The following is a 24272-nucleotide window of genomic DNA, read 5'->3' on the forward strand; positions in this document are numbered from 1 at the left end:
GGCAGGCAGCCCACCCGCGAGCGGCCCGGAAGCACGAGAAAGCGGATTTCTTGGAAGCGTTTACTCCGCTCGAGTCCGAAGCTCGTGGACTTGGGGTGGCGACGCGCTTTCAGTGGGGGCTCAATGCGTGTGCGGGGCTGAGGTGGGTGGCGCGTGCTCTCGCGGCAGCTGGGCGTGGGGCGGGGCCCCCTCACCCTTGGGTGTCCGGGGCGGGACCCCTGCTCCAGGCCCCGCACGGTGCTGGCCCTCCCGGTGCGGGGTGCAGGCAGGTCCCCATGGCCGCACAGTCTCTGGCCGCACCGTCTCCGGGCGTCGGGGATGCCTGGGACCGCGGGTGGGCGAGGGCCGCGCTGCGGCTCGGCCTCGGCTACCAGACGCGGCACCGCACCTCGGGGTGCATGGGGGTGCCGCGGGCACAGTGGAACGTTTTGGCGAAGGCGGCCAGGTTCTGCAGGGAGCCCAGCACCCTGTGGGCAGAGGGAGGGGCCTGAGGCTGCCAGCCATGCGGAGGAGTGAAGGAGTGAGGGAGCGAGGGCGCGAGGGCGCGGGGACCGCTTGCCTGTACTTTAGGGGACTGTGGACATCGGTCTTGATGGACTGGACCGCGAACTCCGGCCGGTAGGACCCGCACCACACCTGTGAGCGCAGGAGGGACAGGCTGCGGGGCTGGGGCAGAGGAGGCCCCGGGGGCTGGGTGTTGGAGCAGGGGCTAGGGGGGACCTGGCCCGGAGGGCGGGGCCGGGAGAGTGGGCGGGGCCAGGAGCCAGCCGTTCCCTCCCCCGCCCTCCTCCGCCTCCTCTCAGTTCTTCCCGCCTTCAGCCCCCCTCCCAGCCTTTCGTCCTGGAAGCCTTCCAGGTCAGTTAGCTCCGGTTCTCCCTGGCTTGCCCGCCCACGGTGTACCCCCCCTCCACCGTGGGTGCCCTCGAAGATGGGAGAGGGGAGCCACTTTGGGGGCGGGTGGGAAGGGGCTTCGTGGCTCCCACCTGGGCGTAGCTGATGAAGAAGATCTGGTCGAAGGTCAGGTCCAGTCCTGGCAGCTGCCGGTCCCTGCCGCCTTCTGCCCTCCACTTGAGGTAAGCCTGCGGGCACCGACCGGGGCTGGGCACCGGCTGGGGGCTGGGCCTGCGCGTGCCCCCCGCCCGCAGCGCCGCGCTGCCTGGCCAGAACGAAGGTCTGGCTCCAAGGCCTGCCCTGGCGCGGGCCCCGCCTCTGCCGCGTAGGGCCCTGCGCGCACCCCAGGGAGGGGCCTCGCACCTTCACGACGCGGTGGCCAGCCGGTCGCCCACACAGGCCAAGCTCTGCGGAGGCGCCGCCTGGACGGGCTCCCGACGCCCACAGGGCGCCAGGATGTACGTGGGCTCGGCTCGGGCAGGGGGCAGGTCCTGTCGGCCTGAGGGCCCCGCCCGCGCCTCCGGGACCCACCTTGTACGCCTGCCGCACCCCTCCGTTGTCAGCGATGTTCTCCCCGAGGGTGCTGAACCCGTTCACCTGCGCGCGGGAGACAGGACGGCGGGCAGCGGCTGGGCGCCCCGCCCCTCCCCGGCCCTCCCCGCCCCTCCCTGGCGCAGCGGCGCCCCTGGCGGCGGCGGCTCACGTTCTGCTGCTCCGCCAGGTCCCAGGAGTAGTTCCCGTACTGGTAGACCATGCACTCCGACCGCGCCTGGAAGTGCTGCGCCGAGAAGTTGCTCCACCAGTCCAGCATGTTGCCGCTCTTGTCGAAGTTCCGGCCTGGGGGCGGGGCGCAGGGCGGGCGGAACGTGGGGCCGCGCCGCTGCAGCCTGGGCCGCCCCTGCGTGTCCGCCGGGGCCCCAGCGTCGGAGCCCGCGTTCGTGAGCAGCGGATGGGCCCCGAAGGGCACCGGCCTTCTCTGAGGGGTTGGCGCACATGGTCACGGGACAAGGGCTCAGGCCCTGGGGGGGAGGGGCTTCGGTGGCCTCCCGCGCCGCCCTCGAGGTCAGGGCATGGAGTCTCGGGTGGATCCCAGGGCCCCAGGGGTGCTGTGGCCCAGTGAGCCCCGGCACTGGGGGGGCGTGGTCCCAGGACACGGGGCTGCCCTCGTAAGGTGCCCACAGTCAAGCTGTCTCCCTGGGCTGTGGGTGTAGACCCCGTGCTTGGTGACCGGCCACCAGAATCAGGCAGGGGGCGCCGCCCAGAGGAAGGAGGTCAGCGTGGAGGCTGCTGGCTGCCCTGGGCTGGCGCCGGGCTGGCTCCATCCTGGGCCGGGACTGGGAGCTCCGGCATGCCCTGGGCAGTGTCGCTGTCCGTGGTTCACGGGCCCAGGGAGGGGTGGCAAGCGCGGCGGGTCAGGCCCTCCATCCCTCTGCCTCCGGCCAGGGGCCCAGCCTGCCGTCGGAGCCCCCTCTGCCACCGTAGCTCCCCTGGGGGCCTGGCAAGGCCCTTCCCGTCCTCAGAGCTCCCGCCCGACCACACAGGGGGTGGGCCAGGAGAGCCCCAGGGCCCCCCGCCGGGATCCCAAGGCGCAGTCCCCTTCTGGACCTGCTCCGTGGGGGGGGCTGCGGACTCGGGCTGCGGCTCTGACCCCACTGAGCCCCTTACCGTTGTCGTCGAAGCCGTGGGTGATCTCGTGCCCGATCACCATCCCAATTCCCCCGAAGTTCAAGGCCTGGGGCTGCTCCTTGCTGAAGAAGGGGGGCTGCAGGATCCCCGCGGGGAACACTGGGGGGGGCGTGGCGAGGGAGGGGCGGGGACAGAGGAGGAGCTGTGAGCAAGCCCACCCGCTGTGTGCCCGGACCCCTGGGGTCCTGTCCTCTGCTCCCGCAGCCCGGGAGGTAGGGGTCGTGCCTCGCACCCACTTCACAGACGGGAACTCCGAGGCTCGGAGCCCAAGGGCAGCGCTAGGGCGTGGCGGGTCCAAGACCCAGGTCCAGGCGCCCCACACCTTTCCCTGCTGTGCTGTCCCCTGACACCCTCCCCTCCCTGACACCCACACGGGGGACAGCGTGAGGTTCCCACAGGCGGGACGGATGGCACCTTCCTGTCCTCAGAGATGGGGGTGCGTTGCCCGCGGGAGGAAGGGCCAGCCATCCCTGGAGCTCATCTCTGGCGTCAGAGGGAGGAGGGGGGCGGGGGCGGGTCTTACCGATCTGGTTCCGGTTCGGAGAGTAGAACGCGTTGACCACGGCGGCCCCGATGATCCAGCTGGGAGAAGTGAGCTGGTCGCTCGCGGTCCTCGCCCCCAGCGACCCTCCCTCTGGGCCACCCCTGGGCCGGCCAGAGCCCACCCCGAGGGCCCAGGTCGCAGCGGCGCGCACCCACTGCCCACGGCCAGGGCCCGGCCAGTCCAGACCGGACGTCTGGTGCCTCCCTCGGCCCAGCCCGCGAAAGCCGCGGTGGCCCTGAGTCGGTGTCCCCGCTCACAGGTTCTGGTCCACCTTCTTCCGCAGCTTCTTGAGGCTGCGCTGGGCCCCGGCCTTGAGGTTCTGCAGGCCGTTCTCAAAGTACCGGTGCTCTGAAAAGTCCAGCTGTGGGCATGGGGCCGGGGGCGGTGTCACTGCGGGCCGGCGGGCTGGGGCGGGGCGTCGGGGGGCGGGGCGTCGGGGGGGCGGGGCCTCGAGCGGGGAGTCCGGGGTGCGGGGACTGGTCACGGGACTGGCAGGGCGGTCTTGTGTGTGGCCTCCAGGATCCGGGTGCAGAGAGATGACGGGGTGGGGGGCACCCCTGGCTCTGCACACTGAGGTGTCTCTGAGCAAGCCCCTTTGTCCCCGGGGCCTCGGTTTCCCCTCCTGTAATGGGGTGATGCCGCAGCTGCACCCCCCCCCCAGGTGGCTCATTATTGACAGAGCCGCCCCTTCCCACCCGGGGTGATCAAGGGCCCGTGGGCCACAGGGTGGGCTCACGGGCAGATGGGGCTGAGCGAGGAGATTGGGGGGGGCTTTCGAGGGCCCCCTGGCTGGGGCGGGGCCCACCTTGGAGTACTCCTCGTCCAGGCGTCTGTTCCCCTTGTCCAGAATGTAGTCGGGGTACCCAATCTGCACCCTGATGCTCATGGCCTGGCGAAGAGGGGGGCATGTCTGCCCGCAGTGGGCACCCTGGCTCGGCCCTGGCCGTGTGCGTGAGGGACGAGGGACTGGTCCCTGCTGGTGGGCTGTGGGGGGGTTAGCGGAGCCGGAGCGAGGACCGGCTCAGCCCAGGCCAAGCTCTGCGCCCAGCAGCCGGCTGGGGGCCCTGGTGCCGCTCGGCTGGTGTCACACTGGCGCACAGCGGCTCCTGGCGGGTGCCTCCCTCCTGGGCGCCCTGCTCCCCGAGGCCTTGGTCTCCTCACCTGCTTTTGGGGTGCTGGGGCGTCTCCCAGGCCTGCCTCTGCCCACAGGCCCCTCCCGAGCCTGCCACCCCCAGCCTCACTGTGCTTGCTGCATCCTGAGCTCACCAGGGGTCACCACCTGGCCCGCCCCCGGCAGCCCCTCCTGCCTGCCTGCCTGCCAGCCAGCCCGGACCTCCGCCCTCTGGCCTCCCGCCCACCTTCTCCTGGGCCTTCTGCTTAGTGGCCTTGTCCATCCAGCTCAGCTCGTCCAGGGTCTCCACAAACGCTGCCTGCACCTTGTCGACCAGCTCTCGGACCTGGGGGGGGGGGCACGGCCCACGCTCGGCTGACGGGCCCGGGGGCCGCCGCAGGGCTCTGGTCCGAAGCCTGGCCCAGCCGCTGTCTGCTCCGGAGGTGGTGTGGGGGGCGGCCCTCCTGGGACAGGGTCCCTACTGCTGTACTTCGTCCTGGGGGTGCCCGGGGCCCCTCACCCCTGAACACACAGAACCCTTTCCCAGGCAGCCTGGGGGGGGTCAATGCCCGGCTGGGGGCCGCAAGCCCCCCGGCCTCCCCCAGCAGGCACCAGGGCAAACATGTTGCTCCCAACCCCCCCCCCATGCACCCGAGCTGCTGGGGAGCCCGCAGGGCCCCCTCCCTGAGGGCGCTCAGTTACCCCGCCCCCTGGTGGCTGCCCCCCTCAGCCCCTCAGGGCTGTGTCCCCGTGGGTGCTGCGTGGGGTCCGTGGCCGCAGCGGCCGCCGGGCACCCACCACGTCCTTGCTGTCCCGGGAGAAGGCCCGCTGCACGTAGAGGGAGCCCACGGCGCTCTCCATGTTGCTGTTGACGTAGCTGACGCACTCGCGCCAGCGCGCCTCCTCCTTGGTCTTGCCGTACAGTGCCTGGCGGGCATCCGTGCACGCACTCACTCACTCACTCCTCCCTTCCTTCGTTCACCCCGCTGCCCTTGCTAGCATCCGCTTCCCCGTGCTTGGCCTCGGCGTGCCCCCGGCCGGCGGAGGACGCTGGGCCACCTCAGAGACTCCCCTTGAATGTGGGGCACGGGTGCAGGGAGGGTGGGGGGTGCAGCTTCGGGGGAGGGGCTCCAACCCAGGCAGGGAGTTGGGGGGTGGGGGCCCCGCCCAGCCCCAAGCTCCTCATCCCCTGTCCTTGCCACCCTGGCCAGGCCCTGTGGCCCCGGACTCTGCCCTGTGGGACGGCAGCCCCGCCCCCAGGCCGGCAATGACCCCGGACTGGCCCTGGGGACCACGCCTGCTCAGCTGCCGCCGGCTCTTCCGTGTTTCTTATCACCTGAGTGGTGACGAGGGCATCTGCCCGTCTGTCCCCGGGGGCGCGGGGGCGGGAGATGGAGGAAACACGCCTCCTTCAGACTCCTGGCCGCAGTCCCGGCGGGCCCGGGGCGTGGAGCCGTGCCGCTGCCCTTGCTGGGACTGGGGGGTCCGCTGCCCCCAAAGAAGCCAGTGGGGCCGTCTGCCTCTCCTCAGAGCTCGAGGCTGGGCTCCATCCCTCCTGGGGGCTCGTCTCCGGCCCAACGAGCCCACGCAGGGGCGCGACCGGCCCCGACCACCGGGTCCCTGTGGCAGCGGAAGGCTCCGCCCCGCCCACCGCTCTGCAGAGACAGCCGGAGTACTCCCCCCACTCCGGGGTCCCCCCTGTCCCGTGCCAGTGCGGACACCTCCCCCATTCGTCTCTCCGTCCTCAGCACCTCTCTGTGGCCCTGTACACCGAGTGACGTTGCTGCCTCCCCTCTGACCCCACCCCCCCTTGAGTCACTGTCCCAGAGCAGTCGCCGTGGCCACAGGGCCGCCGAGGGTCTCCCGCCTCTATTACCACCCCCCCCCCCACCAGGCAGCCTGAGCGGCCACAGCAGGACCAGCCTCTGCCCATAGACCTGGGCTCTGCCTGGGCCTGAGGCCCGAGGGCAGCCCGGCCTCCCTCCCCGACCTCATGTGCTGCCCCAGAGGGCCGGGGCCGCCCCACTGCCTCCTTCTGCCCCCTGGGAGCCTGCCCTGTCCCTCCTCTCTCAGCTCTTCTGTGCCCCGAGGTCTCCATGGCCCGCCGAGGACAGCCCGCCCTGCCCTCCGGTCAGATTTGTGGGCTCTGAGACCGCACACCTCCAGCTCGCTCGCTGCCCGCGGCCCCGCTGCCCCGCTGCCCCGCTGCCCCAGGTGGGTGGGCGCCTGCCCGGCCTCCTCCGGGGCTCTGACCCCGAGACCTCAGCCCCAGCAGCAGGGGCTCGGTATCATAAACGGACTGCGCGGGGGTGGCGGGTGGGCTCCGGCCTGGGCCGCGGCCGACGGCGCGGGGCCTCGCGCACCTTACGGTAGTTGGTGCGGGCGTCCTTGTACCGCTGGCTCAGGCTGCTGATGCGGTCCAGCACCAGGCGCCAGACCAGGTAGTTCTGCATGGTCCTGCGGGCGGGGCGGAGGGCGGACGGGCGGTGGGAAACCCCCAGAACACCCCCAGACACTCGAGGGGGAGCCCGTACCTCTAACGTCTTAACGGGAGGCTCCACTGGCCATTAACCCCCCCCCCCGCTGTGCCCCCTCACTCCGCAAGGCTCTGCGGGCACAGTCCTGAGTGGAGGGGCTGTGGGGTGGGGACGGGGCAGGGGCACCGATGGGGAGCCCCCGGGGGCCTTCCCCGGGCTTCACCTGGCTGAGAAGGCACCGATGATGCCCTCCAGGTTCTGGAGGTAGGGGGCCCCGTAGACCACCACCTCTTCGTCCGGGAGCAGCTTGACCCTGACCGAGGACAGCACGGACTGTATGAAGAGGGTCCAGTTAAATCCCTGCGGGGGAGAGCGGCAGAGCTGGGCACCCGGGCCCCCAGCCTCCACCCGAGAACAGCCGAGAAGCCGGCGCAGGCCCTCAGAGTCGGGACAGAGGCGGTGACCACGCCACAGGCCCGCGGACGGTGACAGGGAGGAGGTCACGCCGTTACGTTTGAAAACCCGAGTGTGACGCAGGGCGTCCTGGAAGAATGCAGCTTAGCAAAGGCGACTAAGGAAGAAATGGAAAACGTAAGTGTGTCGCACGCAGTAAACCCACGTCGCCTGTGCCCTTGGCACCAGGCTGGGTGTCCCGGCCCGTTCAGTGAGACAGGACGCAGGCAAAGTGGGCGGGGCTCCAACGGGAAGAAGACAGACGGTGCTCTGAGGGCGTGGTTGCGGGTGCAGGACCCACACCCCGGGGGGGCCCTTGAGGTGCCGGGACCATGCGTGCATCGGGTGGACCCTCCGTACGCGTCACTGGTGTCTGTGGGTGCCAGTGGCGGAGCAGCCGCGTCACCCGACGACACCACTCACAGTGACCTGAGACACTCCGGGAGCGAATCTCGGGAAAGGTGGGGAAGGCCTCGCCACGGGAAACTCTGAAGCCCACGGAGAGGCGGGGCAGGACACGCAAACACACGGAAACACCCGTCAGGTCTGTGGGCTGGGAGACTCCACGGTAAGGAGGCCCGCTTCCCCCAAACGGATGCCGGGAGTCAAAGCAGCCCCCCGTCCAAACTCCGCAGGCCCGGCGGGGGGCTGGCGGCCGACTAGAGTCCTGTAGGAAAGTGCCCCGGACCGAGAGCGGTCCAGGGGACTCGGAGGGACAGGGGAGCTGGACGAGCTGTGTCCCACAGGGAATCATCCGGAGCGGTGTCGGCGGGTAGCTGGGGTCGGCACAAGCCAGGCAAAGGCCCCCGGGGAACAGAACACGCTCAGACACACACGCGGGAGCGCGCACACAGGCGGACACGCCACCTGACACACACGGGCGTTTGGTTTTAAGCACAGATGGCCGCAGAGTGGTGCTGGGGGGGGGTTCTTTCCAATAAAGGGCGCCCTGTCACCCGTCACCCAGCCATCGGCACGGAAGGAGACAGACGGATTCTACGCTGCTCTCTGTAAAAATGAGCTCAGGGCCCACTGCAGACCTGGGCCATCCCAGCAGGGGGGACACAGATTTCTCAAGCGAAACACGAAGGACACCAGCTGAGAAGAACGGGGGGGGGGGGCTGTCTGTGAGAAGTCAACTAACTGGACTGTTCTAAACTCCGGCCTGGGGTGTGTCCCAGCCTCCTCCCTCCGGCTGTGGTTCTGGCCCAGCGCACGCCCTCTGCGCTCCGGCCTGGCGGCGGCCGCGGGCAACAACCAGAACGGCACCTCTGCCCCCAGGTCTGCAGGGGGAGGCCCCTCCCGGGCTCAGCCCCTGGCGAGGGCGGGGCCCACCCGAGGGTCCAGCGTGGAGCCCCCCAGTCAGGGGCGGGCAGGGCCCTGCGGGGGGTCCGAGGGGGGCTGTGGAGGGGTCTCCTCAGCCCGATCAAGTCAGCAAACCCCCCCAGCTCGTGCCCTGCTCAGAGAAAGGGTTGTCACAGCAGCCCCCGCAGGGGTGCAGCGGCTCCCCCTGCAGGCAGCCTGGCCGAGCCCTGCTGCCCCGTGGGGGATGTCCCTGTGTGGACGACCGGTCACACGGGCCCCGCTCAGGCTGCGCAGCATCTCTGAGGCTTAAATGGGAGAAGCAGGAGCCGGGGGGCCTGAGTTGGGTCTGTGTCCCCCCTCCTGCCAGGGCCAGGCACCACGGGGCGCCCCCTCCACCCCCCTCCCCCGCCCCCCGCCCGGCCGCACCTTCAGGTGGAACCTGTCCTGCAGCTGCCGCACCTCCATCCTGTTGTACAGGGCGGTCACGTCGTGCCTCTCCTCCTGGGGGGCTGTGGCCTGCACGGGGCGGGCGGGGGGCAGGTGGCGACGTCGGGGTGACGGCCGGGGCCCAGGCGTGCCCCCTCCCCCATGTCCCCCCCGGGGGGGCCCGGCCTCACGTTCGCCAGCTGCGTCTCCAGCTTCAGCACCTGCGCCATGTCCTCCTGCACCAGGTGGCTGTCCTCAGGGAGGCCCGAGTCCCTGCGCAGCATGTCGGCCACCGCCACCATGAACTGCAGGTAGGCTCCGCGCACCTGGGCCGAGGGACTCGGGGTGGAGTCGGGTGGCCCAGGCCCCCTTGGTCCCCACGGGGCTCTCTGTGGGGCGGGGGTGGGCCCGTGACCCGGAGCGGGCTCCCGGATGCCTGTTGGCCAGCGAGCCACGGTGGCACGGAGGGGCACTGCCAACTGTCACGCCCTCCCAGGCCAGGGCCTCGGCTGTCGCCCACACTCCCGACAGGCCTGCCCACGGGTGGCCGTGCCCAGACAGCTTGGGGCTGAGCGCCCCACGGCCCCCCTTGCAGTTGCGCCCCTGTCCCGAGCGTCCACAGCCCCGGAGGCCCACACTGCGGGGCTGCCTGGCCGGCGTGCAGCAGGGGCTGGGTGAAGGTCAGGGGCCAGCATGAAGGGTGGGGCTGCCCTAGCCACGCTCGCCTCAGCCTGGGGATCAGGAAGGGGGCCCCAAGGACGCATGCCCACCCAGCTGGCTTCCCCTGTGCCCACCGTGACGGGCTCTCTGCATTGCGGGCAGGACCCCGGGGCTCCGCAGCCGCCGGGCCTGATCCGGGCTGCCGGGTGGGAGCCCTTCCCCGTGGCCCTGGGCCTGCTGCTCAGAGGGGCCCCACGGCCTCCCTCCACGGCTCCCTCTTCGGGCCACACTCGTCTTTCTTCGTGACCACCTGTGGCTGCCGTGGCCACATCGGGCCTGGCCTCTCAGCACTCTGCTCCGTGTCCTTCCCTCCCGGTCTCCCCGTCCCGCTGGCCCTGGCCTGGCCCACCTTCCCAGTGTGCGGCTCCTTGCTCCCTCCGGGGCCCCTCCCGGGCAGGAGCAGAGCAGCCGGGGGGCAGCCCCCTACAGCAGACAGCGGTGTGGTGGGCCTGCCGGGCTGTGCCCCTCTGGGCTGCGGGGCTGAGCTTATACCTGAGCTTAGGGAGACCCCTGACCACGGCGGCAAAGCTTGTCCCCCGCCCACAGCTCTGGCCACCACCTGTGCATGTGCTCACACAGGCTGGCTCTGGGGACAAGGGCCCAGCAGACGTGGGGGGGAGCTGGGCCTCCGGTGGACCAGAGGGGCTAGCAGCAGGGGGCCGGGCCCGACTCACCTTCTCGTTGCCGCCCTTCTGCATGTAGTACTCTCGGGACGGCATGCCCAGGGTGGGCTGGTCTATCTGGAGACACAGCGGGTGTGAGCCGGGGCCGGGCGCCGGGGCTCCCCACAGCCTGGTCTCCCTCCCCATGCCCCAGAAGCGGGGCGCTGCTGGGGGCCCTGCTCGCTGAGGGGCTGGCAGAGGGCTGCCGGGGCCAGGCTGCAGAGTGGGCCGAGGGGGGGGTGTGTGTCTGCCGCCCTCGTCCTCCCACGGGGTCTCTCCGGCCTCCGGCCAAGGCCAGCAGTGGCTCTCCGAGGTCAGGCCTGCGGCCCAGGGGCCAAAGGACTAACAGCTGGTCCTGACGACCCGCCCAGCACACGGGCCTCGGATCCGGACTCGGGTCATTGGCCCCCAAACCTCGGACCTGGACCAGAGCAGGGCCCTCGGACACACCCTGGGTTCATGCACTGCTCGGGCCCCGGCCCTGGCCGCCCCCCCACTGTGCTGTGAGCGGCCCCCCCCCCCCGCCAGGTGCGGGCGCCGCCGCCCGGCCCCGCCCCCCTCCGCGCGGCTCCTACGTAGATGATGTGTCGGCTGGAGTTCTGGTCGTCGCTCCAGACGAAGAGGTCGACGAGGATGCGCTTGTTGAACTGCGAGTTCATCACGGCCAGCTGCCGCTCCAGCGCCCAGCCGGGGCCTGGGGAGCCGGGGCCCGCGCTGGAGACCGCCCGGGCCTGCGGGTCCCGGCCCAGCCGCTCGGCGCCCCGTGGGCCCTGGTCCCCTAAGCCCAGACCTTGTGGGTGCGGGGTACGCCTGTGTGGCTCGTGTGTGGGCCTGCGGGCTGGGGGGTGTGGGGGGCACACTGGGGCCCGGGGAGCAGCAGTGAGTGCCGGGGTCTGCCAGCCCTGGGTGTGCCCTGCGCCTGCCCCCAGAGCTGGGAGCCCTGGGTCCCGGGGCCCGGGTCTGGGAGACCAGTCATTCCCAGGGGTCTCCTGAGCGGGAGGGGACAGCCCCAGGGAGCCCCCAGCCCCCAGCCCGGAAGGCCTCGGCTCCGAGGGGCCCCAGGCCCAGGGACCCCTGCCGGGGCGAGCTGCCCGGGCCCCGGCCTCACCTACAGTGTCGTTCCACCTGTCCATGGCCACCGGCCAGCCTCCCACCGCCTCCAGGACGTCCAGCAGGGGCTGGGAGTCTCGCTTCTCTATGATGCCTGGGGGACGAGGGAGTGGGGGGTCACCCGCCCAGACGCCGGCCGGCGCTGAGCCCCCCCCCCCCCCCAGGCTCCGCAGTGCAGGGCACGGAAGGTTCTGGGAACAGCGGAGACAGGATGAGGGTGTGGAAGGGGGCTCGGGGGCCCCCAGACAAGGAGTCTGGGAAGGGAGGACAGGCCTGGGAGCTGCAAACCGGCCAGCGGTGGTGGGCGAGCCCGTCTGAGGGGGGCCTGTGGCCAGGGGCGGGCAGGGCTCAGAGCCGCCCCGGGGGCCCTTCCTGGGGCAGACGGAACATGCTGGACGGGTGGTGAAGCGCCACTGTTCCCGGCAGGGAGGAGCCGGCGGGAAGCTCGGGACAGCGTGGCCCAGAGATGAGGCGAAGGCGGGGACCAGGGTGTGGGGACGCAGGGAGACACCCACGTGGAAATGTGGGGGAGCTGGGTGAGTGGTGGGGGTGAGCTCGGGGTGGGGAAAGGGCCGGGCGGCTGGGCCTCCCGAGAGCAGGCAGCTCGGTGTCTGCAGGGTAGGTCAGGGGCACCCCCGGCTCTGGCTGGCCCTGTTGGAAGCTGGGACAGAACTCAGGGAGTGGACAGTGACCGACAGGGCCCTGCGGGGTGGCTGCCCAAGACAACAGACTGGCCCCCCCCCCCCCACCCAGCAGAGCCTCGGGTGTGCACGTGTGGTCCGGCCCCTGTCCCTCTGCACAGGCCGCCTCAGGCCAGGAGCCCCTGCAGGTGGGGGGGAGCTCAGGAAGTCCCTTCCCGGTGGGGCCCGGCCAGGCCTGGCTAACAGACCCTCAGCTTCCACAAGGACGGGGGATGAGCCTGTGCCTTGGGGGCAGGCGGGGGGCTCAAGGAAGCACCCCCACACGGCCAGGGTCCCAGTGAGAAAGCAACCCACCCCCAGGAGACCCGGGGACACAGCTGGCCCTGCACCCCGGCGCCTCTGCCCTGAGGGCCGGGTCTGCGAGCCCCCGAGCAGGGGGTCCAGGGGAGACGGGACGAAGGTGCCCAGATGTGTGAGTCCTCGTGCTGGGAACCGGAGCGCTGAGAAAGCTCGCAGTGAGCCCCGAAACACACACTGACACGCACACACACAGCAACACACATGGGCGCACACAGAGACATGTATCTGTACACAGTCAGGCACACATAGGCATGGGCACACACCCACACACATGTACATGCACAGGTGTGCACATATACACACATGCACACAAACACACATGTATGCACACAAACACATGGCAAACACAGGCACACACACACATGGTTGCACATCTACACACATGTACCTACACACACGCTTAGACACACATACATTCTTGCCCAGGCCCGTCTGCACCCCCATTGCAGAGCCCAGTGAGCAGGAGCCCTGCTGCACCCCCTCCGTGTCGGGCCAGTGCCCCCCCCCCACTGTCCCCAGGTGCTGGTGGACCGTCCAGTCCGCCTCCTGCCATTGGGCTGGTGTGGCCGCAATCCCCTACCCCTGGCGGCCGCTCCTGGGAGGTTTCCGTCCACGCCCCCACCGGCTCCTGGGACACAAGGCCCCACTGGCCCACTTGGTCCCGGGAGTCGAGTCCTCACCCCCCAGCCCCCTGCAAAGCCCTGTGCTGGTGGTCCCGCAGCTGTCAGGAGGGCCCAAGTAGCCCACCTCTCCAGCACCAGCAGGTGCGAGGGGGACCTTCTCCTGCAACACACACCCACGTGCACACACACACACATGTACAGACACGTGCACACACATGCACATACAGGGGTAGACCCCCAAACACCGGAACTGATGTATAAGAATTGTGTGTTTATTCTCACATGTTTAACCTTCAGTCAGGGGCAAAGTCCTCTCCATCTGACGGAATACACCTGCTCAGGACGGTTTGAAAGCTCTGATTTGGATGCCTTTCAGTGCTTCTGCTATTTTTTGTTTCACCTCCTCTATGTTGGCAAAACAGTTCCCTCTGAGGACTTTTCATTCCGGAAACAAAAAGAAGCTGCTGGGGGCCGGACTGGGTGAACGGGAGGGTGGGGCTCGGGGGTCCTGCCGACTTTGGTCAAAGGCTGCTGAGCACTCAGTGCAGTGTGGGCAGGTGCGCTGGTAAACCACCCACCACGAGGGGGCAAATGCGTTGGAAAAGTCTTAAAAAAAAAACCACTCACTGAAGCCAAACGCAGCCTCTCACAACGACGCCAGCTGGTGCGGACACAGGTGGGTCCCTAGAGCACTCGCCTAGAGGGGGAAGCCTGGACTACAAGGGCCCTCCCTGGGAGAAAATTCTGGGGTTTTGGGGTCCCCCCTTGTACACACACACACACACACGTGGGCACAAATGCACGCACAGACACACTCTCATGTATACCTAGATGCATACACACACAGGCATATGCACGGACACACACACACACACACACTTTTCCGGGGGCTCCCAGCCCGGCCTCTCCCTGTCTTCCCCTTGCCTGAGCAGAGCGAGGCCTGTGCTGGGGTCAGGGTGTGAGCAGGGTCATGGTCAGCTGGCAGGAAGTCCATGCCCCTCGGGAAGCCGGGGGGCAGTGGCCAGGTGGCGGTGGGGGCACGGCCTTAGCCCCTCAGGCCTGAGTCCCGAGGGGCACCCGTGTCCCTGTGCGATGCTGCAGGGGTGGGGCCCCTGGAGCTCAGGTGGGAGCTGGCGGGGCGGGTGGGGGTGCCCGCCCCCACTCACTCTCATTCATGCAGGAGCGGTACAGCGTCTTGGCCTTCTGCACGGCCGGCCGGTCCTCGGTGGTGGCGTTCTCCAGTACCCCTGTGGGCCCAGAGGGAAGCTGGGGAGGCCTGAGGAGGATGTTGCGGGGCGGGGGGGGGGGGCGGGTCATGGGTCCTCACGCTCCCGCCACCCTCAGTGACAGGTGGTCCCCGCGCCCCCGCTGGCCCGTTATCCCAGGGCATCCCTGCCTCCCTGGGGGCGGGGGGGCCCCACAGCCGACCCCGAGGGGGGCGGGCGCCCACCTTTGAGGGTGACCTCCAGGTCATCCCGCAGGATGTCGAAGACGCTGTACCGGGAGTTGGTCTCCGGGACGACCTGGCGTCGCAGCCAGCCCCCGCAGGCATACTGGTAGAAGTCATCGCAGGGCTCCTGGGACGGGTCCATGTTCTGCAGGATCCTGGCGGCTGCCGTGCCCGGGGCGGGGAGGGAGGGGGGAGACCAGCCGTGGGCCCCCAGCACGGTGGGCACCTTCTCTGAGCCTCAGGGGGTTCACCCTCCAGAGCCACCTTGCAGCAGCCACACGGCCTTGACCCCCCACGACGGCCCCCATCCCTCTATTCCCTGCTCTTGGATTTCGGGGAGCCCGCACTCCAGGCAGAGCCCACTTCCTCGGCCCACCCGCCGCGGAGGCAGGGCCAGGGTCTGCCCTCTGTCCCAGTGGCAGCCCCTCCCGGGGCTGTTCCTGGAGCCGGAGCCGGGCTGGTGTCGCCGTCGCCGGCAGCCACAGGGCAGGGCAGGGCAGGGCGGAGGAAGGCCAGGAGGGCGGGGGCGCACCTGCTATCACGCAGCCGGGGCTGGTGCAGATCTCGTCCTGCTGGGGCACTTTGATGGCTGTGGGCAAGGAGCAGTGTGAGCCCCAGAGAGGCAGCGAGCCGGTGGGGCACGGGGGGGGGGGGGGGGGGGGGCAGGGGGGAGGGGCCCGGCCTCCACACCACCTCCAGTCCCTGAGCGTGGTCCGGCCGGGCACCCTGAGGACAAGTCCAGAGGGCAGCCGCCCGTCCTCCCTGGGGCCTTGAGGCCTTGAGTGGGGGAGGGTCTCGTTCCGGGGGACCCCTTCCCCCACAGCTGCCCCAGACCCCAGGGCTGAAGCCGGCCATGATGCCTTCCTGCCGGCCTGCCCGGCCAGCTCTCCCCCATCAGGGGCCAGCTCCTCCAGGCAGCCCGCCCTGGCCCCCAGATCTGACCCCCCCACCCCGTCCGGCTGGTTGTATCACCGTGTCCCTGCCGGGCCTCAGGGGCAGCACCCAGGCTTGGGGTCAGCTGACTCCGGCTGGTTCCCAGCACTCGGGGAGCCTCCTGTCCCCTGCCCCTGTCCTCTGCAGGTCCCCGCACTGCCCACACACCCTGGGCCTGCAGTGGACACGGCCCGGCCGTGGGCTGCCCGCCCGTCCGCCCAGGGCAGGCGTGCCTGGTGTGGAGGGCGAGACTACCTCGGGGTTCTCGCGCTACGGGGGTCTCCTCTTCCCGGGAGGAGCACAGCCGGCTGAGCAGGGGCGGCAGCTGCTTCCCTGGGGAGAAACACGGTGCTTGCTCCACCCCCGGCCGCCTGGGGGGTGCTGGGAGGGCGCTGCCCTTCTGCTCGGTGCTGGCGCCCTGCGGTGCTCCCGGGGCTCCCTGCACGGGGCCACCGCCCTCCCCTTCACCGTGAGGGCTCACCCCCAGGGGCCCGGCACACGGGGGCCCCAGCGGAACTCATCTCTGAGTGGGAGGGGCATGCAGGCTTCCCCCGCTTGCCAGCCCCAGGCCCAGGCCGCGCCCCCTGGGTGCCACCATCAGCCAGGCTCAGGCTGGGGTCCTGAGGCGGGACCCCCCTTCCCTTGGACTTCCTCTTCTGCCCACCCCCGCAGTCCTGAGCCGCCACCACGCAAGGTGGGCCGCCCTGGGGGTCCCGTTGGACCCAGTGGCCGCTCAGCTCCAGTCCCTCCGCCTTCACTGTTCCAAGCCCAAAGCTGCCCCTGCTCCCGGGGAGCGGGGCTGGGCCAGGTCAGGGCTGCGGGCGGGCGGGGCTGGGTCCGGGGCCAGCCCTGGGCACACCGGCTTCACAGGGGCGGGCAGCCCTGGAGATGCTGGGCACTCCCGGGTGGGGCGGGGGGCTCTCCCTCTGCCAGCCACCGCTCTGTCATCCATCAGCCCTGTCCGCGCGCCCGTCCGACAGCTTCCCCCGTCCGCGCACTCGTCCGGCTGGTGGCTGTACGCCGGCCAGTGCTGGGCCCCGGGGATCCCGAGGGGTCCCCCCCGGGCCTGCCCTTGGGGAGCAGCAGCGCCGCGGGAGCGGGAGCGAGAGCTCCCTGCTGCGTGTGTGTGTGGGTGGGAGAGGGTGAACCTGAACTTCAGAGAGGACCGTCCACAGACCAGAAGTGGACGTGCAGGGGTAAAGGGCCTGGGTCCCGGCTGCCCCGCGGTGCCTGCCCACCTCAGTAGCCCAGAGCCTTGGGACAAGGGGCTAGATCGGGGCCTCAGCGGGCCACCCCCTCGGGGACAGAGGGACCGGCCCTCCCGGGACAGCAGGCCCCGTGGCTGCTTTCGCTCGACCAGGCCAGCGCAGGGGGAGGTGCCGGCCTCCGCCAGACGGGCAGTGGGGCTGGGGGCTGGGGGCTGGGCGCAGCCCGCGGCGCCGGCACGTGGATGGCGTGCGGTCACGAGGGGGCGGCTCCGGAACGCTGGGAGAAGCCCCGCACGGGAGGGGCGGGCGGGCAGACGTGACTGACGCCCAGGAAGGAACCCCAGCAGCCCCGAGGCTCGGCGAGCGGACGCCAGAGCCCGAGAGCCTGGCGTTCAAGTCCCGGCTGATGGCGTGAAGGGCTCTGGAAGGGCGGGTGGAGGCCTCCGCAGGGCGGCGGCCCGTTTAGCAGACGGACGGAAACTGTGCGAGTCTGCGTGTGCCTTCAGCGTGAGAAGCGGAGGAGACCCTTTCCAAGCTAACGGCACACGCACACGCATCCCGACAAACCACCCAGGCCGGAGAGGTCAGTGCCCCGCACCGGCACGCCTGCCCCTCCCTGCCGTCTGCCCCCCGCCCCACGGCCCCCCGGGTGGGGACGGTCCCGGTCCCGGGGCGAGTGTTCAGACTACGGCTCGAGGCGCCGTGGGCTCTGGGGTAAATGTTTCTGGGGTCCACACGGCCCTTTTCACGGGCACGACCTGCCGTGTCTCCTGATCTCGGACGCTGGGCCCCTCGCCGCCTGCCTCTTCCCGGTGACAAATCCGTCGGGACGGAGGGCGCCACACCCGAGTCGCCGGGGGTGGGGGGGTGGGGGGTGGGTGGGCGGGAGACGGACGGAGTGCAGACTTCCGGCCCCACACTCCTGAAAAAGATGTGTTACAGGGTGCAGCCAAGAGGGGGGACCCCAAATAGGCATTTGAAATGGGGTCCAGAACTCAAGGTGTCCAGGAGATTTTAAGGTGTCTCCACCCCTTCCCCCACAGGTGTGAGTTGGGGGAAGGGGCACACAGAGCAAGAACATGCAGGGCAGCTTTGCAGCTAATCCATGGCGTGGTCATTTAGCACACCTATAGCCTTTGGCTGGTCACTTAGATATGCTAATAGCTATGGCCAGGCTCAAGGCCAGGGGGATGGAAAAGGACCTTCCCACCAAGATGGGACTGGGGGGCAGGTCCCCTGAGTTACAGTGCCTGCGTGGGAGCTGGGAGAAGATTGGCTCCATGACATGGGGTGACACCTGCCCAGACCCACGATGGCGACCAGAAAAGCTGGAGAAGACAGCAGATTGAGGGCAAGTGTGCCCAAGTGTAGGAGGAGTCGGAAATGGGGCTGCAGAGGAAGATTGGCGCGGGGATTCGAACCCAGACACGGCAGCCATTGAGGGGAGAACCATGCAGCCTGGACAGAGTGGGGACTCCCGTGGCCCTGAGAGAGAGGACCATGTGCCTGTGCCAGAGTGGGGACCCCCGCAGCTTTAGAAGGGGGAACCACCACCTGGTTTTAGCAGAGATCCCGGCGACTCAGCTGAGGGTGCCGGGAACCCAGGGAGGTCTCCCAGTCGAGAGGGAGTTCTAACTGGGAAGAACCAGAGGACTGCCTGAGCCATGGACTTCTATTTCCTTCCCTGAGATACGGTATTCTGGACTGGGCAAAGGGGGGAAGGAAGGAAGGACTGTGTTTGTTTGTGGGTGTTTTTAGGGACTTTAGGATTTTTGATAAACACATTAGGTCCCTACTTTAAGTTTATATAGCGTTAAATAAACATTTCCTTTCCTTTTCACCAATCTCTGGCATTGAGAGACGTCTTTCCTCAGGCAGCGGACATAACGGACCCGGGGGCTTCTTTCAATAATAGTGTATCGTCCCAGGCCCCCCCTTGTTGTTCTGTAACAGATGGAGCTATGCAACCTCCGAGCGAGCCCAGGGAAAAGGGCGTGAGAAACAGCAGCGCGGGCCGCAAGGAGGCCGGAGGAGAGGTCTGAGAAGCGGCCAGAACACGGCAGGGAAGACGGCCGTTTCTGGCGTCGCGGGGGATGCACACAGACCGAACCCTCCGGGTCGCACAGTGAGACCGCACCCCACCAGCCACCGCTGTTGCAAGAGCCGCTACATCGATCGCTAAAGACACAAAGTTGCGACAGAGAGGCTGGGAAAAACATAGGAAGCAGATGCTCGTGCACATTCGCGCCCTCTGTTCTCTCAGACCGAGGAGAGCTGAACGCAAATCAGAACGCAGGGCCACGAGCAGTGTGAAGGTAGAGCCAGCACATAATTACACGTATCGGAAGGCAGGCTAATGTCGAATTTGTATTCACATAAGGGTGTAACCCTAGAGGAGGTAAATCGATACTCAACTACAAGGAAAACGGACAGTTCTCTGGTGCAGCGTTTCAGCACACACACACCTCAACTGTTAAAAGACCCAGACGATGCCAAAAGCACACAGCAGCTTTGATGCATCTGATGGGTGTGTTCGTGTCTACGTCCCCGCCTCGTCGAGGTCGTGTTTGAAACCGAGCGCGGGCGGGCCCTGCAGTGAGACCCAGCGGGTGGCCAAGAACCCATATCCTATAAATCATGGTTCCTGACGACAAAGCAATTACGTTAGAAACCAGTGTAAAAGGGTAACTAAAAGAATCTCTATGCATTTGGAAGTGAAAACAGGACATTTCTAAATAACTCATGAGTCGATAAAAACAAATCACGGTGGAAATAAAGCGTAGACATGAAGAATAACAACCCCTCCCAGAAAACACTTGCAGCAGGAGCCCAGGCTGGGCTGCGCTCAGCTGGGGGTTGGTTCTGGGTCCGTGGGCCCAGGAGTCCCGATGGGGGGACCCTGGCCGACCCTGCGCTTGTGTTTATGGGACGGCCGGGAAGGGGAGGCAGCCCGGGCAGGGACAGTGCCCCTCGCTGGAGCGGGCTTCGCTGCTCCTCACTATGGAGGAGAAGCCGGGTCCCCGGGCGCCCACAGCTTGTTCCCCGGAAGCCTTGAAGCCAGGTGAGCAGGCTGGGGAGCCCTGAGCAGGGGTGCTCTGGGGTTTGGGCTCCTCGGGGGCTCTGTGCACCGAGCGACCCTCCCCCTGCCCCTCCCACACCCATGGAGGTGGCAGTGCCCGGCCACCCTGGCAGGAGAGCAGGAGGGGCTGGACCGCAGCGGCTGCAGCGGGTGGGGCCCCCAGCAGCCCCCAGCGGGGAGGCCCACCACATTCACGCGCTGAGCCTGCTTCTGGTTCTCAGGTGCAGCCTCGCCGGGGGTGGGCTTATGCTGGGGTGGCCCCGCAACAGACGGTGCAGGTGGCACTGCCTAGTGGGGGAACATTCTAGCACGAAGGCTGTGGTGCCCAGTGTTGAGAGGGATGAGCTCCTCTCCTGCGGGTCTCCTGAGCCTGTGGGAGGGGCCCGCAGCACCTGCCTGCCATGCCCGCCCGGTGCACGGGCCCCCGGGGGTGCAGCGGGGGCCTGGCGGGCTGCCTGGTGCCCTGGTGCAGGCACCTGAGCCCCTGCCTTGCCCCCTGACTTGAGAGGCGGACAGTCCCTGCCTCTCGAGGCTGGGGAGGGGACTGCAGGAGGGGGCCGCCCCTCCCATCTCTCCGGGCCCCCAGCCCGGTGCCTTCCCAGCAGCTTCCAACAACGCAGCCTGTCAGTCTGGGCAGCCACGGGCCCCCTGTCTTCCTGGGGCCTTCCTGGGGCACGGGGAGGAGGGGCCCGGCGGGTTCTTCCGCAGCGAGGCCGTGGGGGCAGCAGGAGATGCTGCGGGTCCCCAAGCGGGAGTTCGGGCTCCTGCTGCCGGGCCGGCCGGGAACTGCGGTGTGCGGCGGGCGGCGCCGGGCGGGCACGGGGCCGAGGGAGAGGCGGGGACCCGGTCTGCGCATCTCGGCGTCCCGCAGAGGCCGGCGGGCTCAGAGCCCACGGAGCCAGCCGCGCTCCAGCCCGCTCCGGGGCAGAGCCTGTGGGAAGGCGCCCAGGCTCCCCGCAGGTCAGTGGCCCCTCGCTGGGGTCGCAGCGCCGCCCTGCAGCCTCGGCGCCCCCTGCAGACCTCCGCCTGGCCCCCTGGAGGAGGCTGCCCCCCCCCCCCCCGCCCAAGCCCCCGCCCGGGTGGGCAGCACGCACACCCCTCAGAGGGAAGTGGGGGGGGACCTGGGCCTGGGGAGGGGGCCGTACTCACCCCGGCTGTGGGCATAGAGGAGGCCCAGGGCCACCAGGGCGCCCGTCCCCAGGAGTAGCAGGAGCAGCAGGCTCCCCTCCAGGAAGCTGGGGCGCCTCCGCCTGGGCCTGCCGGCCATCTCCACCGTCCCCACCGGGTGTTCGAGCTGCCCCATCGCCGAGTCTCTGGGCAAGAACAGTGCACGGCTGAGCAAGCCCAAGGCCAAGGGCAGGGGCGGTGCCCACCCAGGGCAGGGGCGGCACGGCGTGGAGCTTCTGAGGCCCTGCCTGAGGCTGGGAGGGCCCGGCGCTGGCTGGGAGCAGGTGCCAGGGCTTTTCGGGGAGCTCAGCCCTTCTCTCCATTGCCAAGTGCGTGCCCTCGCCCTGGCCCCCATGCCACAGGCTGCCCATGCCCTCCTGGGCCGGTGTCTCTGAGTGCCCGGGCCCTGGGGTGGGGGGACGCCCAGCCTGCTGGCCCTGATGGCAGCCTCTTCTGCAGGTTGGCCTCTCCCAGTCCCGGGTCTGGCAGGGGCTGGTCTGAAGACCCCCCATCCCCCCACCCACTGCTCACAGCTCGGGGTCCACATGGTGGGTCCAGGAGGCCCACCGCCCTGAGCAGGCCGGGGGGCTGCTGCAGAGAAACCTGCCAGGGCCACTCACACCCATGGGCACACCCACACACTCATTCTAGCTCAGTCACCTGAGTGTGCGATGAGAGCACGTGTGCTCCGTGTACATGCATGAGTGTGCGTGCAAGCACATGCATGCGTGTGTGCGTGCACCCCCTTTGCAGGGAGCTTCCAGTCGCCAAGACCCCCAGTGCCGACACCGAGGGCCGGTCTGACCTCTGCCCTGGCTCACGGGGAATCTCAGACGGGCTCCCACCCTTCTGGGTGTCCCCTGCCCCCTGCCCCGGCGTGAGGGGAGAGGCCAGGCCCGCACAGATCTCAGGACCCCGGGTCCCTATCACCTCCCACATGCCCCCCGCCGCCCTCTCCACCCAGACCCGCTGCCACCTTTAACCCCTACACTGGGCCCTCAGTGAGGTCCCCCCGGGGTTCGGTCTCAGTGCAGTCGGCCCCTGCACCCCTGCTCCCCAGGCTTATTTCTGTTTTACCGCCAGACCTCCACCCTATTTGTGTCCACTTCCGCCTGCCCCTCGGGGACGTCGGCACCACAAAGCAGGGACGTCTCCTGGGGCCCTGCTGCCTCGGCACCGGTCAGCATCTTTGACTGGACGGACGGTGAGTGAACCCGTGCGTTGGGCGGTGGGACCGCTCTGGGCCGTGGCTGAGCATCTGAGTCTGGGGCTCCGGTCCCACCAGTGACCGGGGGGTGGGTAGGGGTGGACCGGGACGAGGACTTCCCTGCCTCACTCTGAGGAGCCGCATGGCCCGTCCTGTTCACTCCGGGGCAGTGACAGCCTTCGGGCCCGGGGCTGTTGCAGTCACAAACACGGGGTCCTTACGGGATGGGCCCTGGGCCTGGGAGCTTCCTGCCCCAGGTATAGGTGAAGCTGCGCAGGAAATGCCCCGCCTGCCCTGGGCAACGGGCTCAGGGCTCGGAGGGCGCTCTTGGGGGCTGCTGGGAGGGCTGGTCCGGTGGGCAGGGCCCCCCTCAGCTCACCCACCGTCCCGCCGCTCAGAACGGCCGTCCACACGGGCAGGGCGGGGTCAGGAGGGCCTGGAGTTCGAGTGAGCAGGGCCGGGCGGGTGGGCTTCCAGGCGCAGGAGGCAGTGGCTTCGGGGTCGGTCAGGCCTGGTGGCTGCCAGGCCCCTTTGTGATGCAGGGGCCTCCGGAGTTCCGAGTTCCGACCGGCCGGTGTGGGGGTGGGGCCGAGGGCAGTTCCCGGGTGCCCCGGCTCCCTGCTACGTGGGTGGGTGTCCCCTCCACGGACTCTGGCCCTGACTCCTGGCCCTCCCTGCCTCTGCTCCTCCACCCCTCCATCCAAAGGGGCTGCAGAGACTGCTGGGAAGGAAGGTCAGCCCCTTCTCCCACACTGCCCACCTGGCTGACAGGTGGGGGGATCAGCACCCGAGCACCGGGTGGGCGGTGGGTTGGCGAGGGCTCCATCTCAGGCCTCCTTTCCTGTCGGTCCCCCAGGGAGGTTCCGGGGGCCTCGCCCGGGGCGTGACGGGTGCGGGCAGAGCGGCCGGCGGGGGGGCCCAGACCAGAGACACCCACGTTTGGTGGTGTGGGCCATGCTGCCTCCCTCGGCCCCTGGGGTCTTGAAGCTCGCTCCGCCACCCCGGCTGGGAGGCAGGGCGGGGGCTTGGGCTGGGCGAGCAGCCAGTGCTGCGGGATGAGACTCAGCTGCCCCAGCCCCGCCGATGGGGGCCGGGGGCCCGGGGCCCAGGCAGAGCAGGTTCCGGTCCGAGCTCGGACTTCCCTTCTTCACGCCTGACGGGGCTTCCAGCCCGGCTCTGCTTGTGTCAGAACCCCACGGGATGAGTGGTCCCCTCCCAGACCCCCGGGACTCTCCGAGGGTCTCTGGTGGGCCCAGGCCCCCGACTGGGTTCTTCTTTCTGAAAACTCGGGGGGCCCCATCACCGCTTGCGAAGGGGACGCTGCCTCCCGTCTCCCCGAGACTGAACTCCTCCCTTACGTGCCAAGTGAGCCCTCGCCCAGGGATCCCAAGACGGCCCAGACACCCGCCCCCACCCCAGTGGGACAGAGCCCCGGGCCCACGGCCCCTCTCTCCCCCCTCGACCTCCCGTGTGACCCCAGATGGGCCCCGCCCCCTCCAGGGCCTGTGTGGACCAGCCCTGCTCCCCCGAGCTCCCGCTGAACCGCGTGCTGGCGTCCAGTGGACCTTAAGGACCGGCCCAGCCGGCCCAGCCACGACCCTTGTCCCACTCGGGGACGTGTCCGCGGTGCTTGGCTGGTGGCGCAGGCCCGGAAGAGTGCCCCGCGCCCTCCTGGCGGGGAGCACCCCTGTCAACCAGTCAGGACCTCACAGCAGTGTCTCTGTGCTCTTCCCCGCCTTAAAAAAACAGGTTTATTCTCTAGGGAAGGGGGAGGGAGAGAAACCTGGGTCGCTGCCTCTCCTACGCTCCCCGATCAGGGACCTGGCCCACAACCCGGCGCTGCTTTGCTCCGAGGGCCGTCACCCACCGGCCGAGCCGCGGCGGCCAGGGTGCTTCTGCTCGCCGCCGGCTCGTCTGTTTCTCGGCACCTTTGAACGCCCGCATTTTGGACTGATTTATTAGCTCCTCCATTTCCCTGCTCCCATGTACTGACTTCCGCCATTCTTACTAATTCCCGCCTTTGGATTTCCTTCGTTTTCCGTCTTTTCCTTACTCCTCAGGCCGGGCATGCACGTCACCGCGTCGGCCTGGGCTGCTGCGTCGTGTGCATCCTGGCCGGAGCCCGAGCCGGGGCCGAGGCTGTGCCCCGGGCATCGCACCCCCAGACAGTTTTGTCACGACTGTGTTTCCGGAACCACAGTGCCAGATTGATTCCTCTT

General features: G+C 69.1%; 1 protein-coding gene across 1 annotated transcript; it reads right to left on the minus strand.

The window, feature by feature from the left end:
• Positions 1-63: 63 nt before the first annotated feature.
• MMEL1 (membrane metalloendopeptidase like 1) lies at positions 64-21189 on the minus strand. The gene is made up of 23 exons (XM_028511739.2): positions 20829-21189; positions 15645-15725; positions 14992-15048; positions 14460-14621; positions 14176-14256; positions 11384-11479; positions 10851-10969; positions 10288-10353; positions 9085-9219; positions 8894-8983; positions 6933-7069; positions 6596-6689; positions 5031-5159; positions 4480-4578; positions 3927-4010; positions 3379-3482; positions 3101-3159; positions 2557-2676; positions 1595-1728; positions 1423-1488; positions 984-1079; positions 560-636; positions 64-467 (listed from the first exon to the last, which is right to left on the minus strand). Exons 1-23 carry the CDS (start codon positions 20980-20982, stop codon positions 368-370), a joined length of 2340 nt encoding a protein of 779 aa, XP_028367540.1. The 5' UTR covers positions 20983-21189; the 3' UTR covers positions 64-367.
• Positions 21190-24272: the final 3083 nt, after the last annotated feature.

This window comes from Phyllostomus discolor, chromosome 5 (genome assembly GCF_004126475.2).
Source record: "Phyllostomus discolor isolate MPI-MPIP mPhyDis1 chromosome 5, mPhyDis1.pri.v3, whole genome shotgun sequence".
Classification (NCBI taxonomy): Eukaryota; Metazoa; Chordata; class Mammalia; order Chiroptera; family Phyllostomidae; genus Phyllostomus; species Phyllostomus discolor.

Coding starts and splice junctions, on each gene's coding strand:
- MMEL1 (XM_028511739.2), bottom strand. CDS start 20,982: ATGGGGCAGCTCGAACACCCGGTGGGGACGGTGGAGATGGCCGGCAGG. Junction 11,480..14,175: donor CCGCTCCTGCATGAATGAGA/GTGAGTGGGGGC, acceptor CTCGTCCCCCAG/GCATCATAGAGAAGCGAGAC. Junction 4,011..4,479: donor AGCAGAAGGCCCAGGAGAAG/GTGGGCGGGAGG, acceptor CCTCTTCGCCAG/GCCATGAGCATCAGGGTGCA.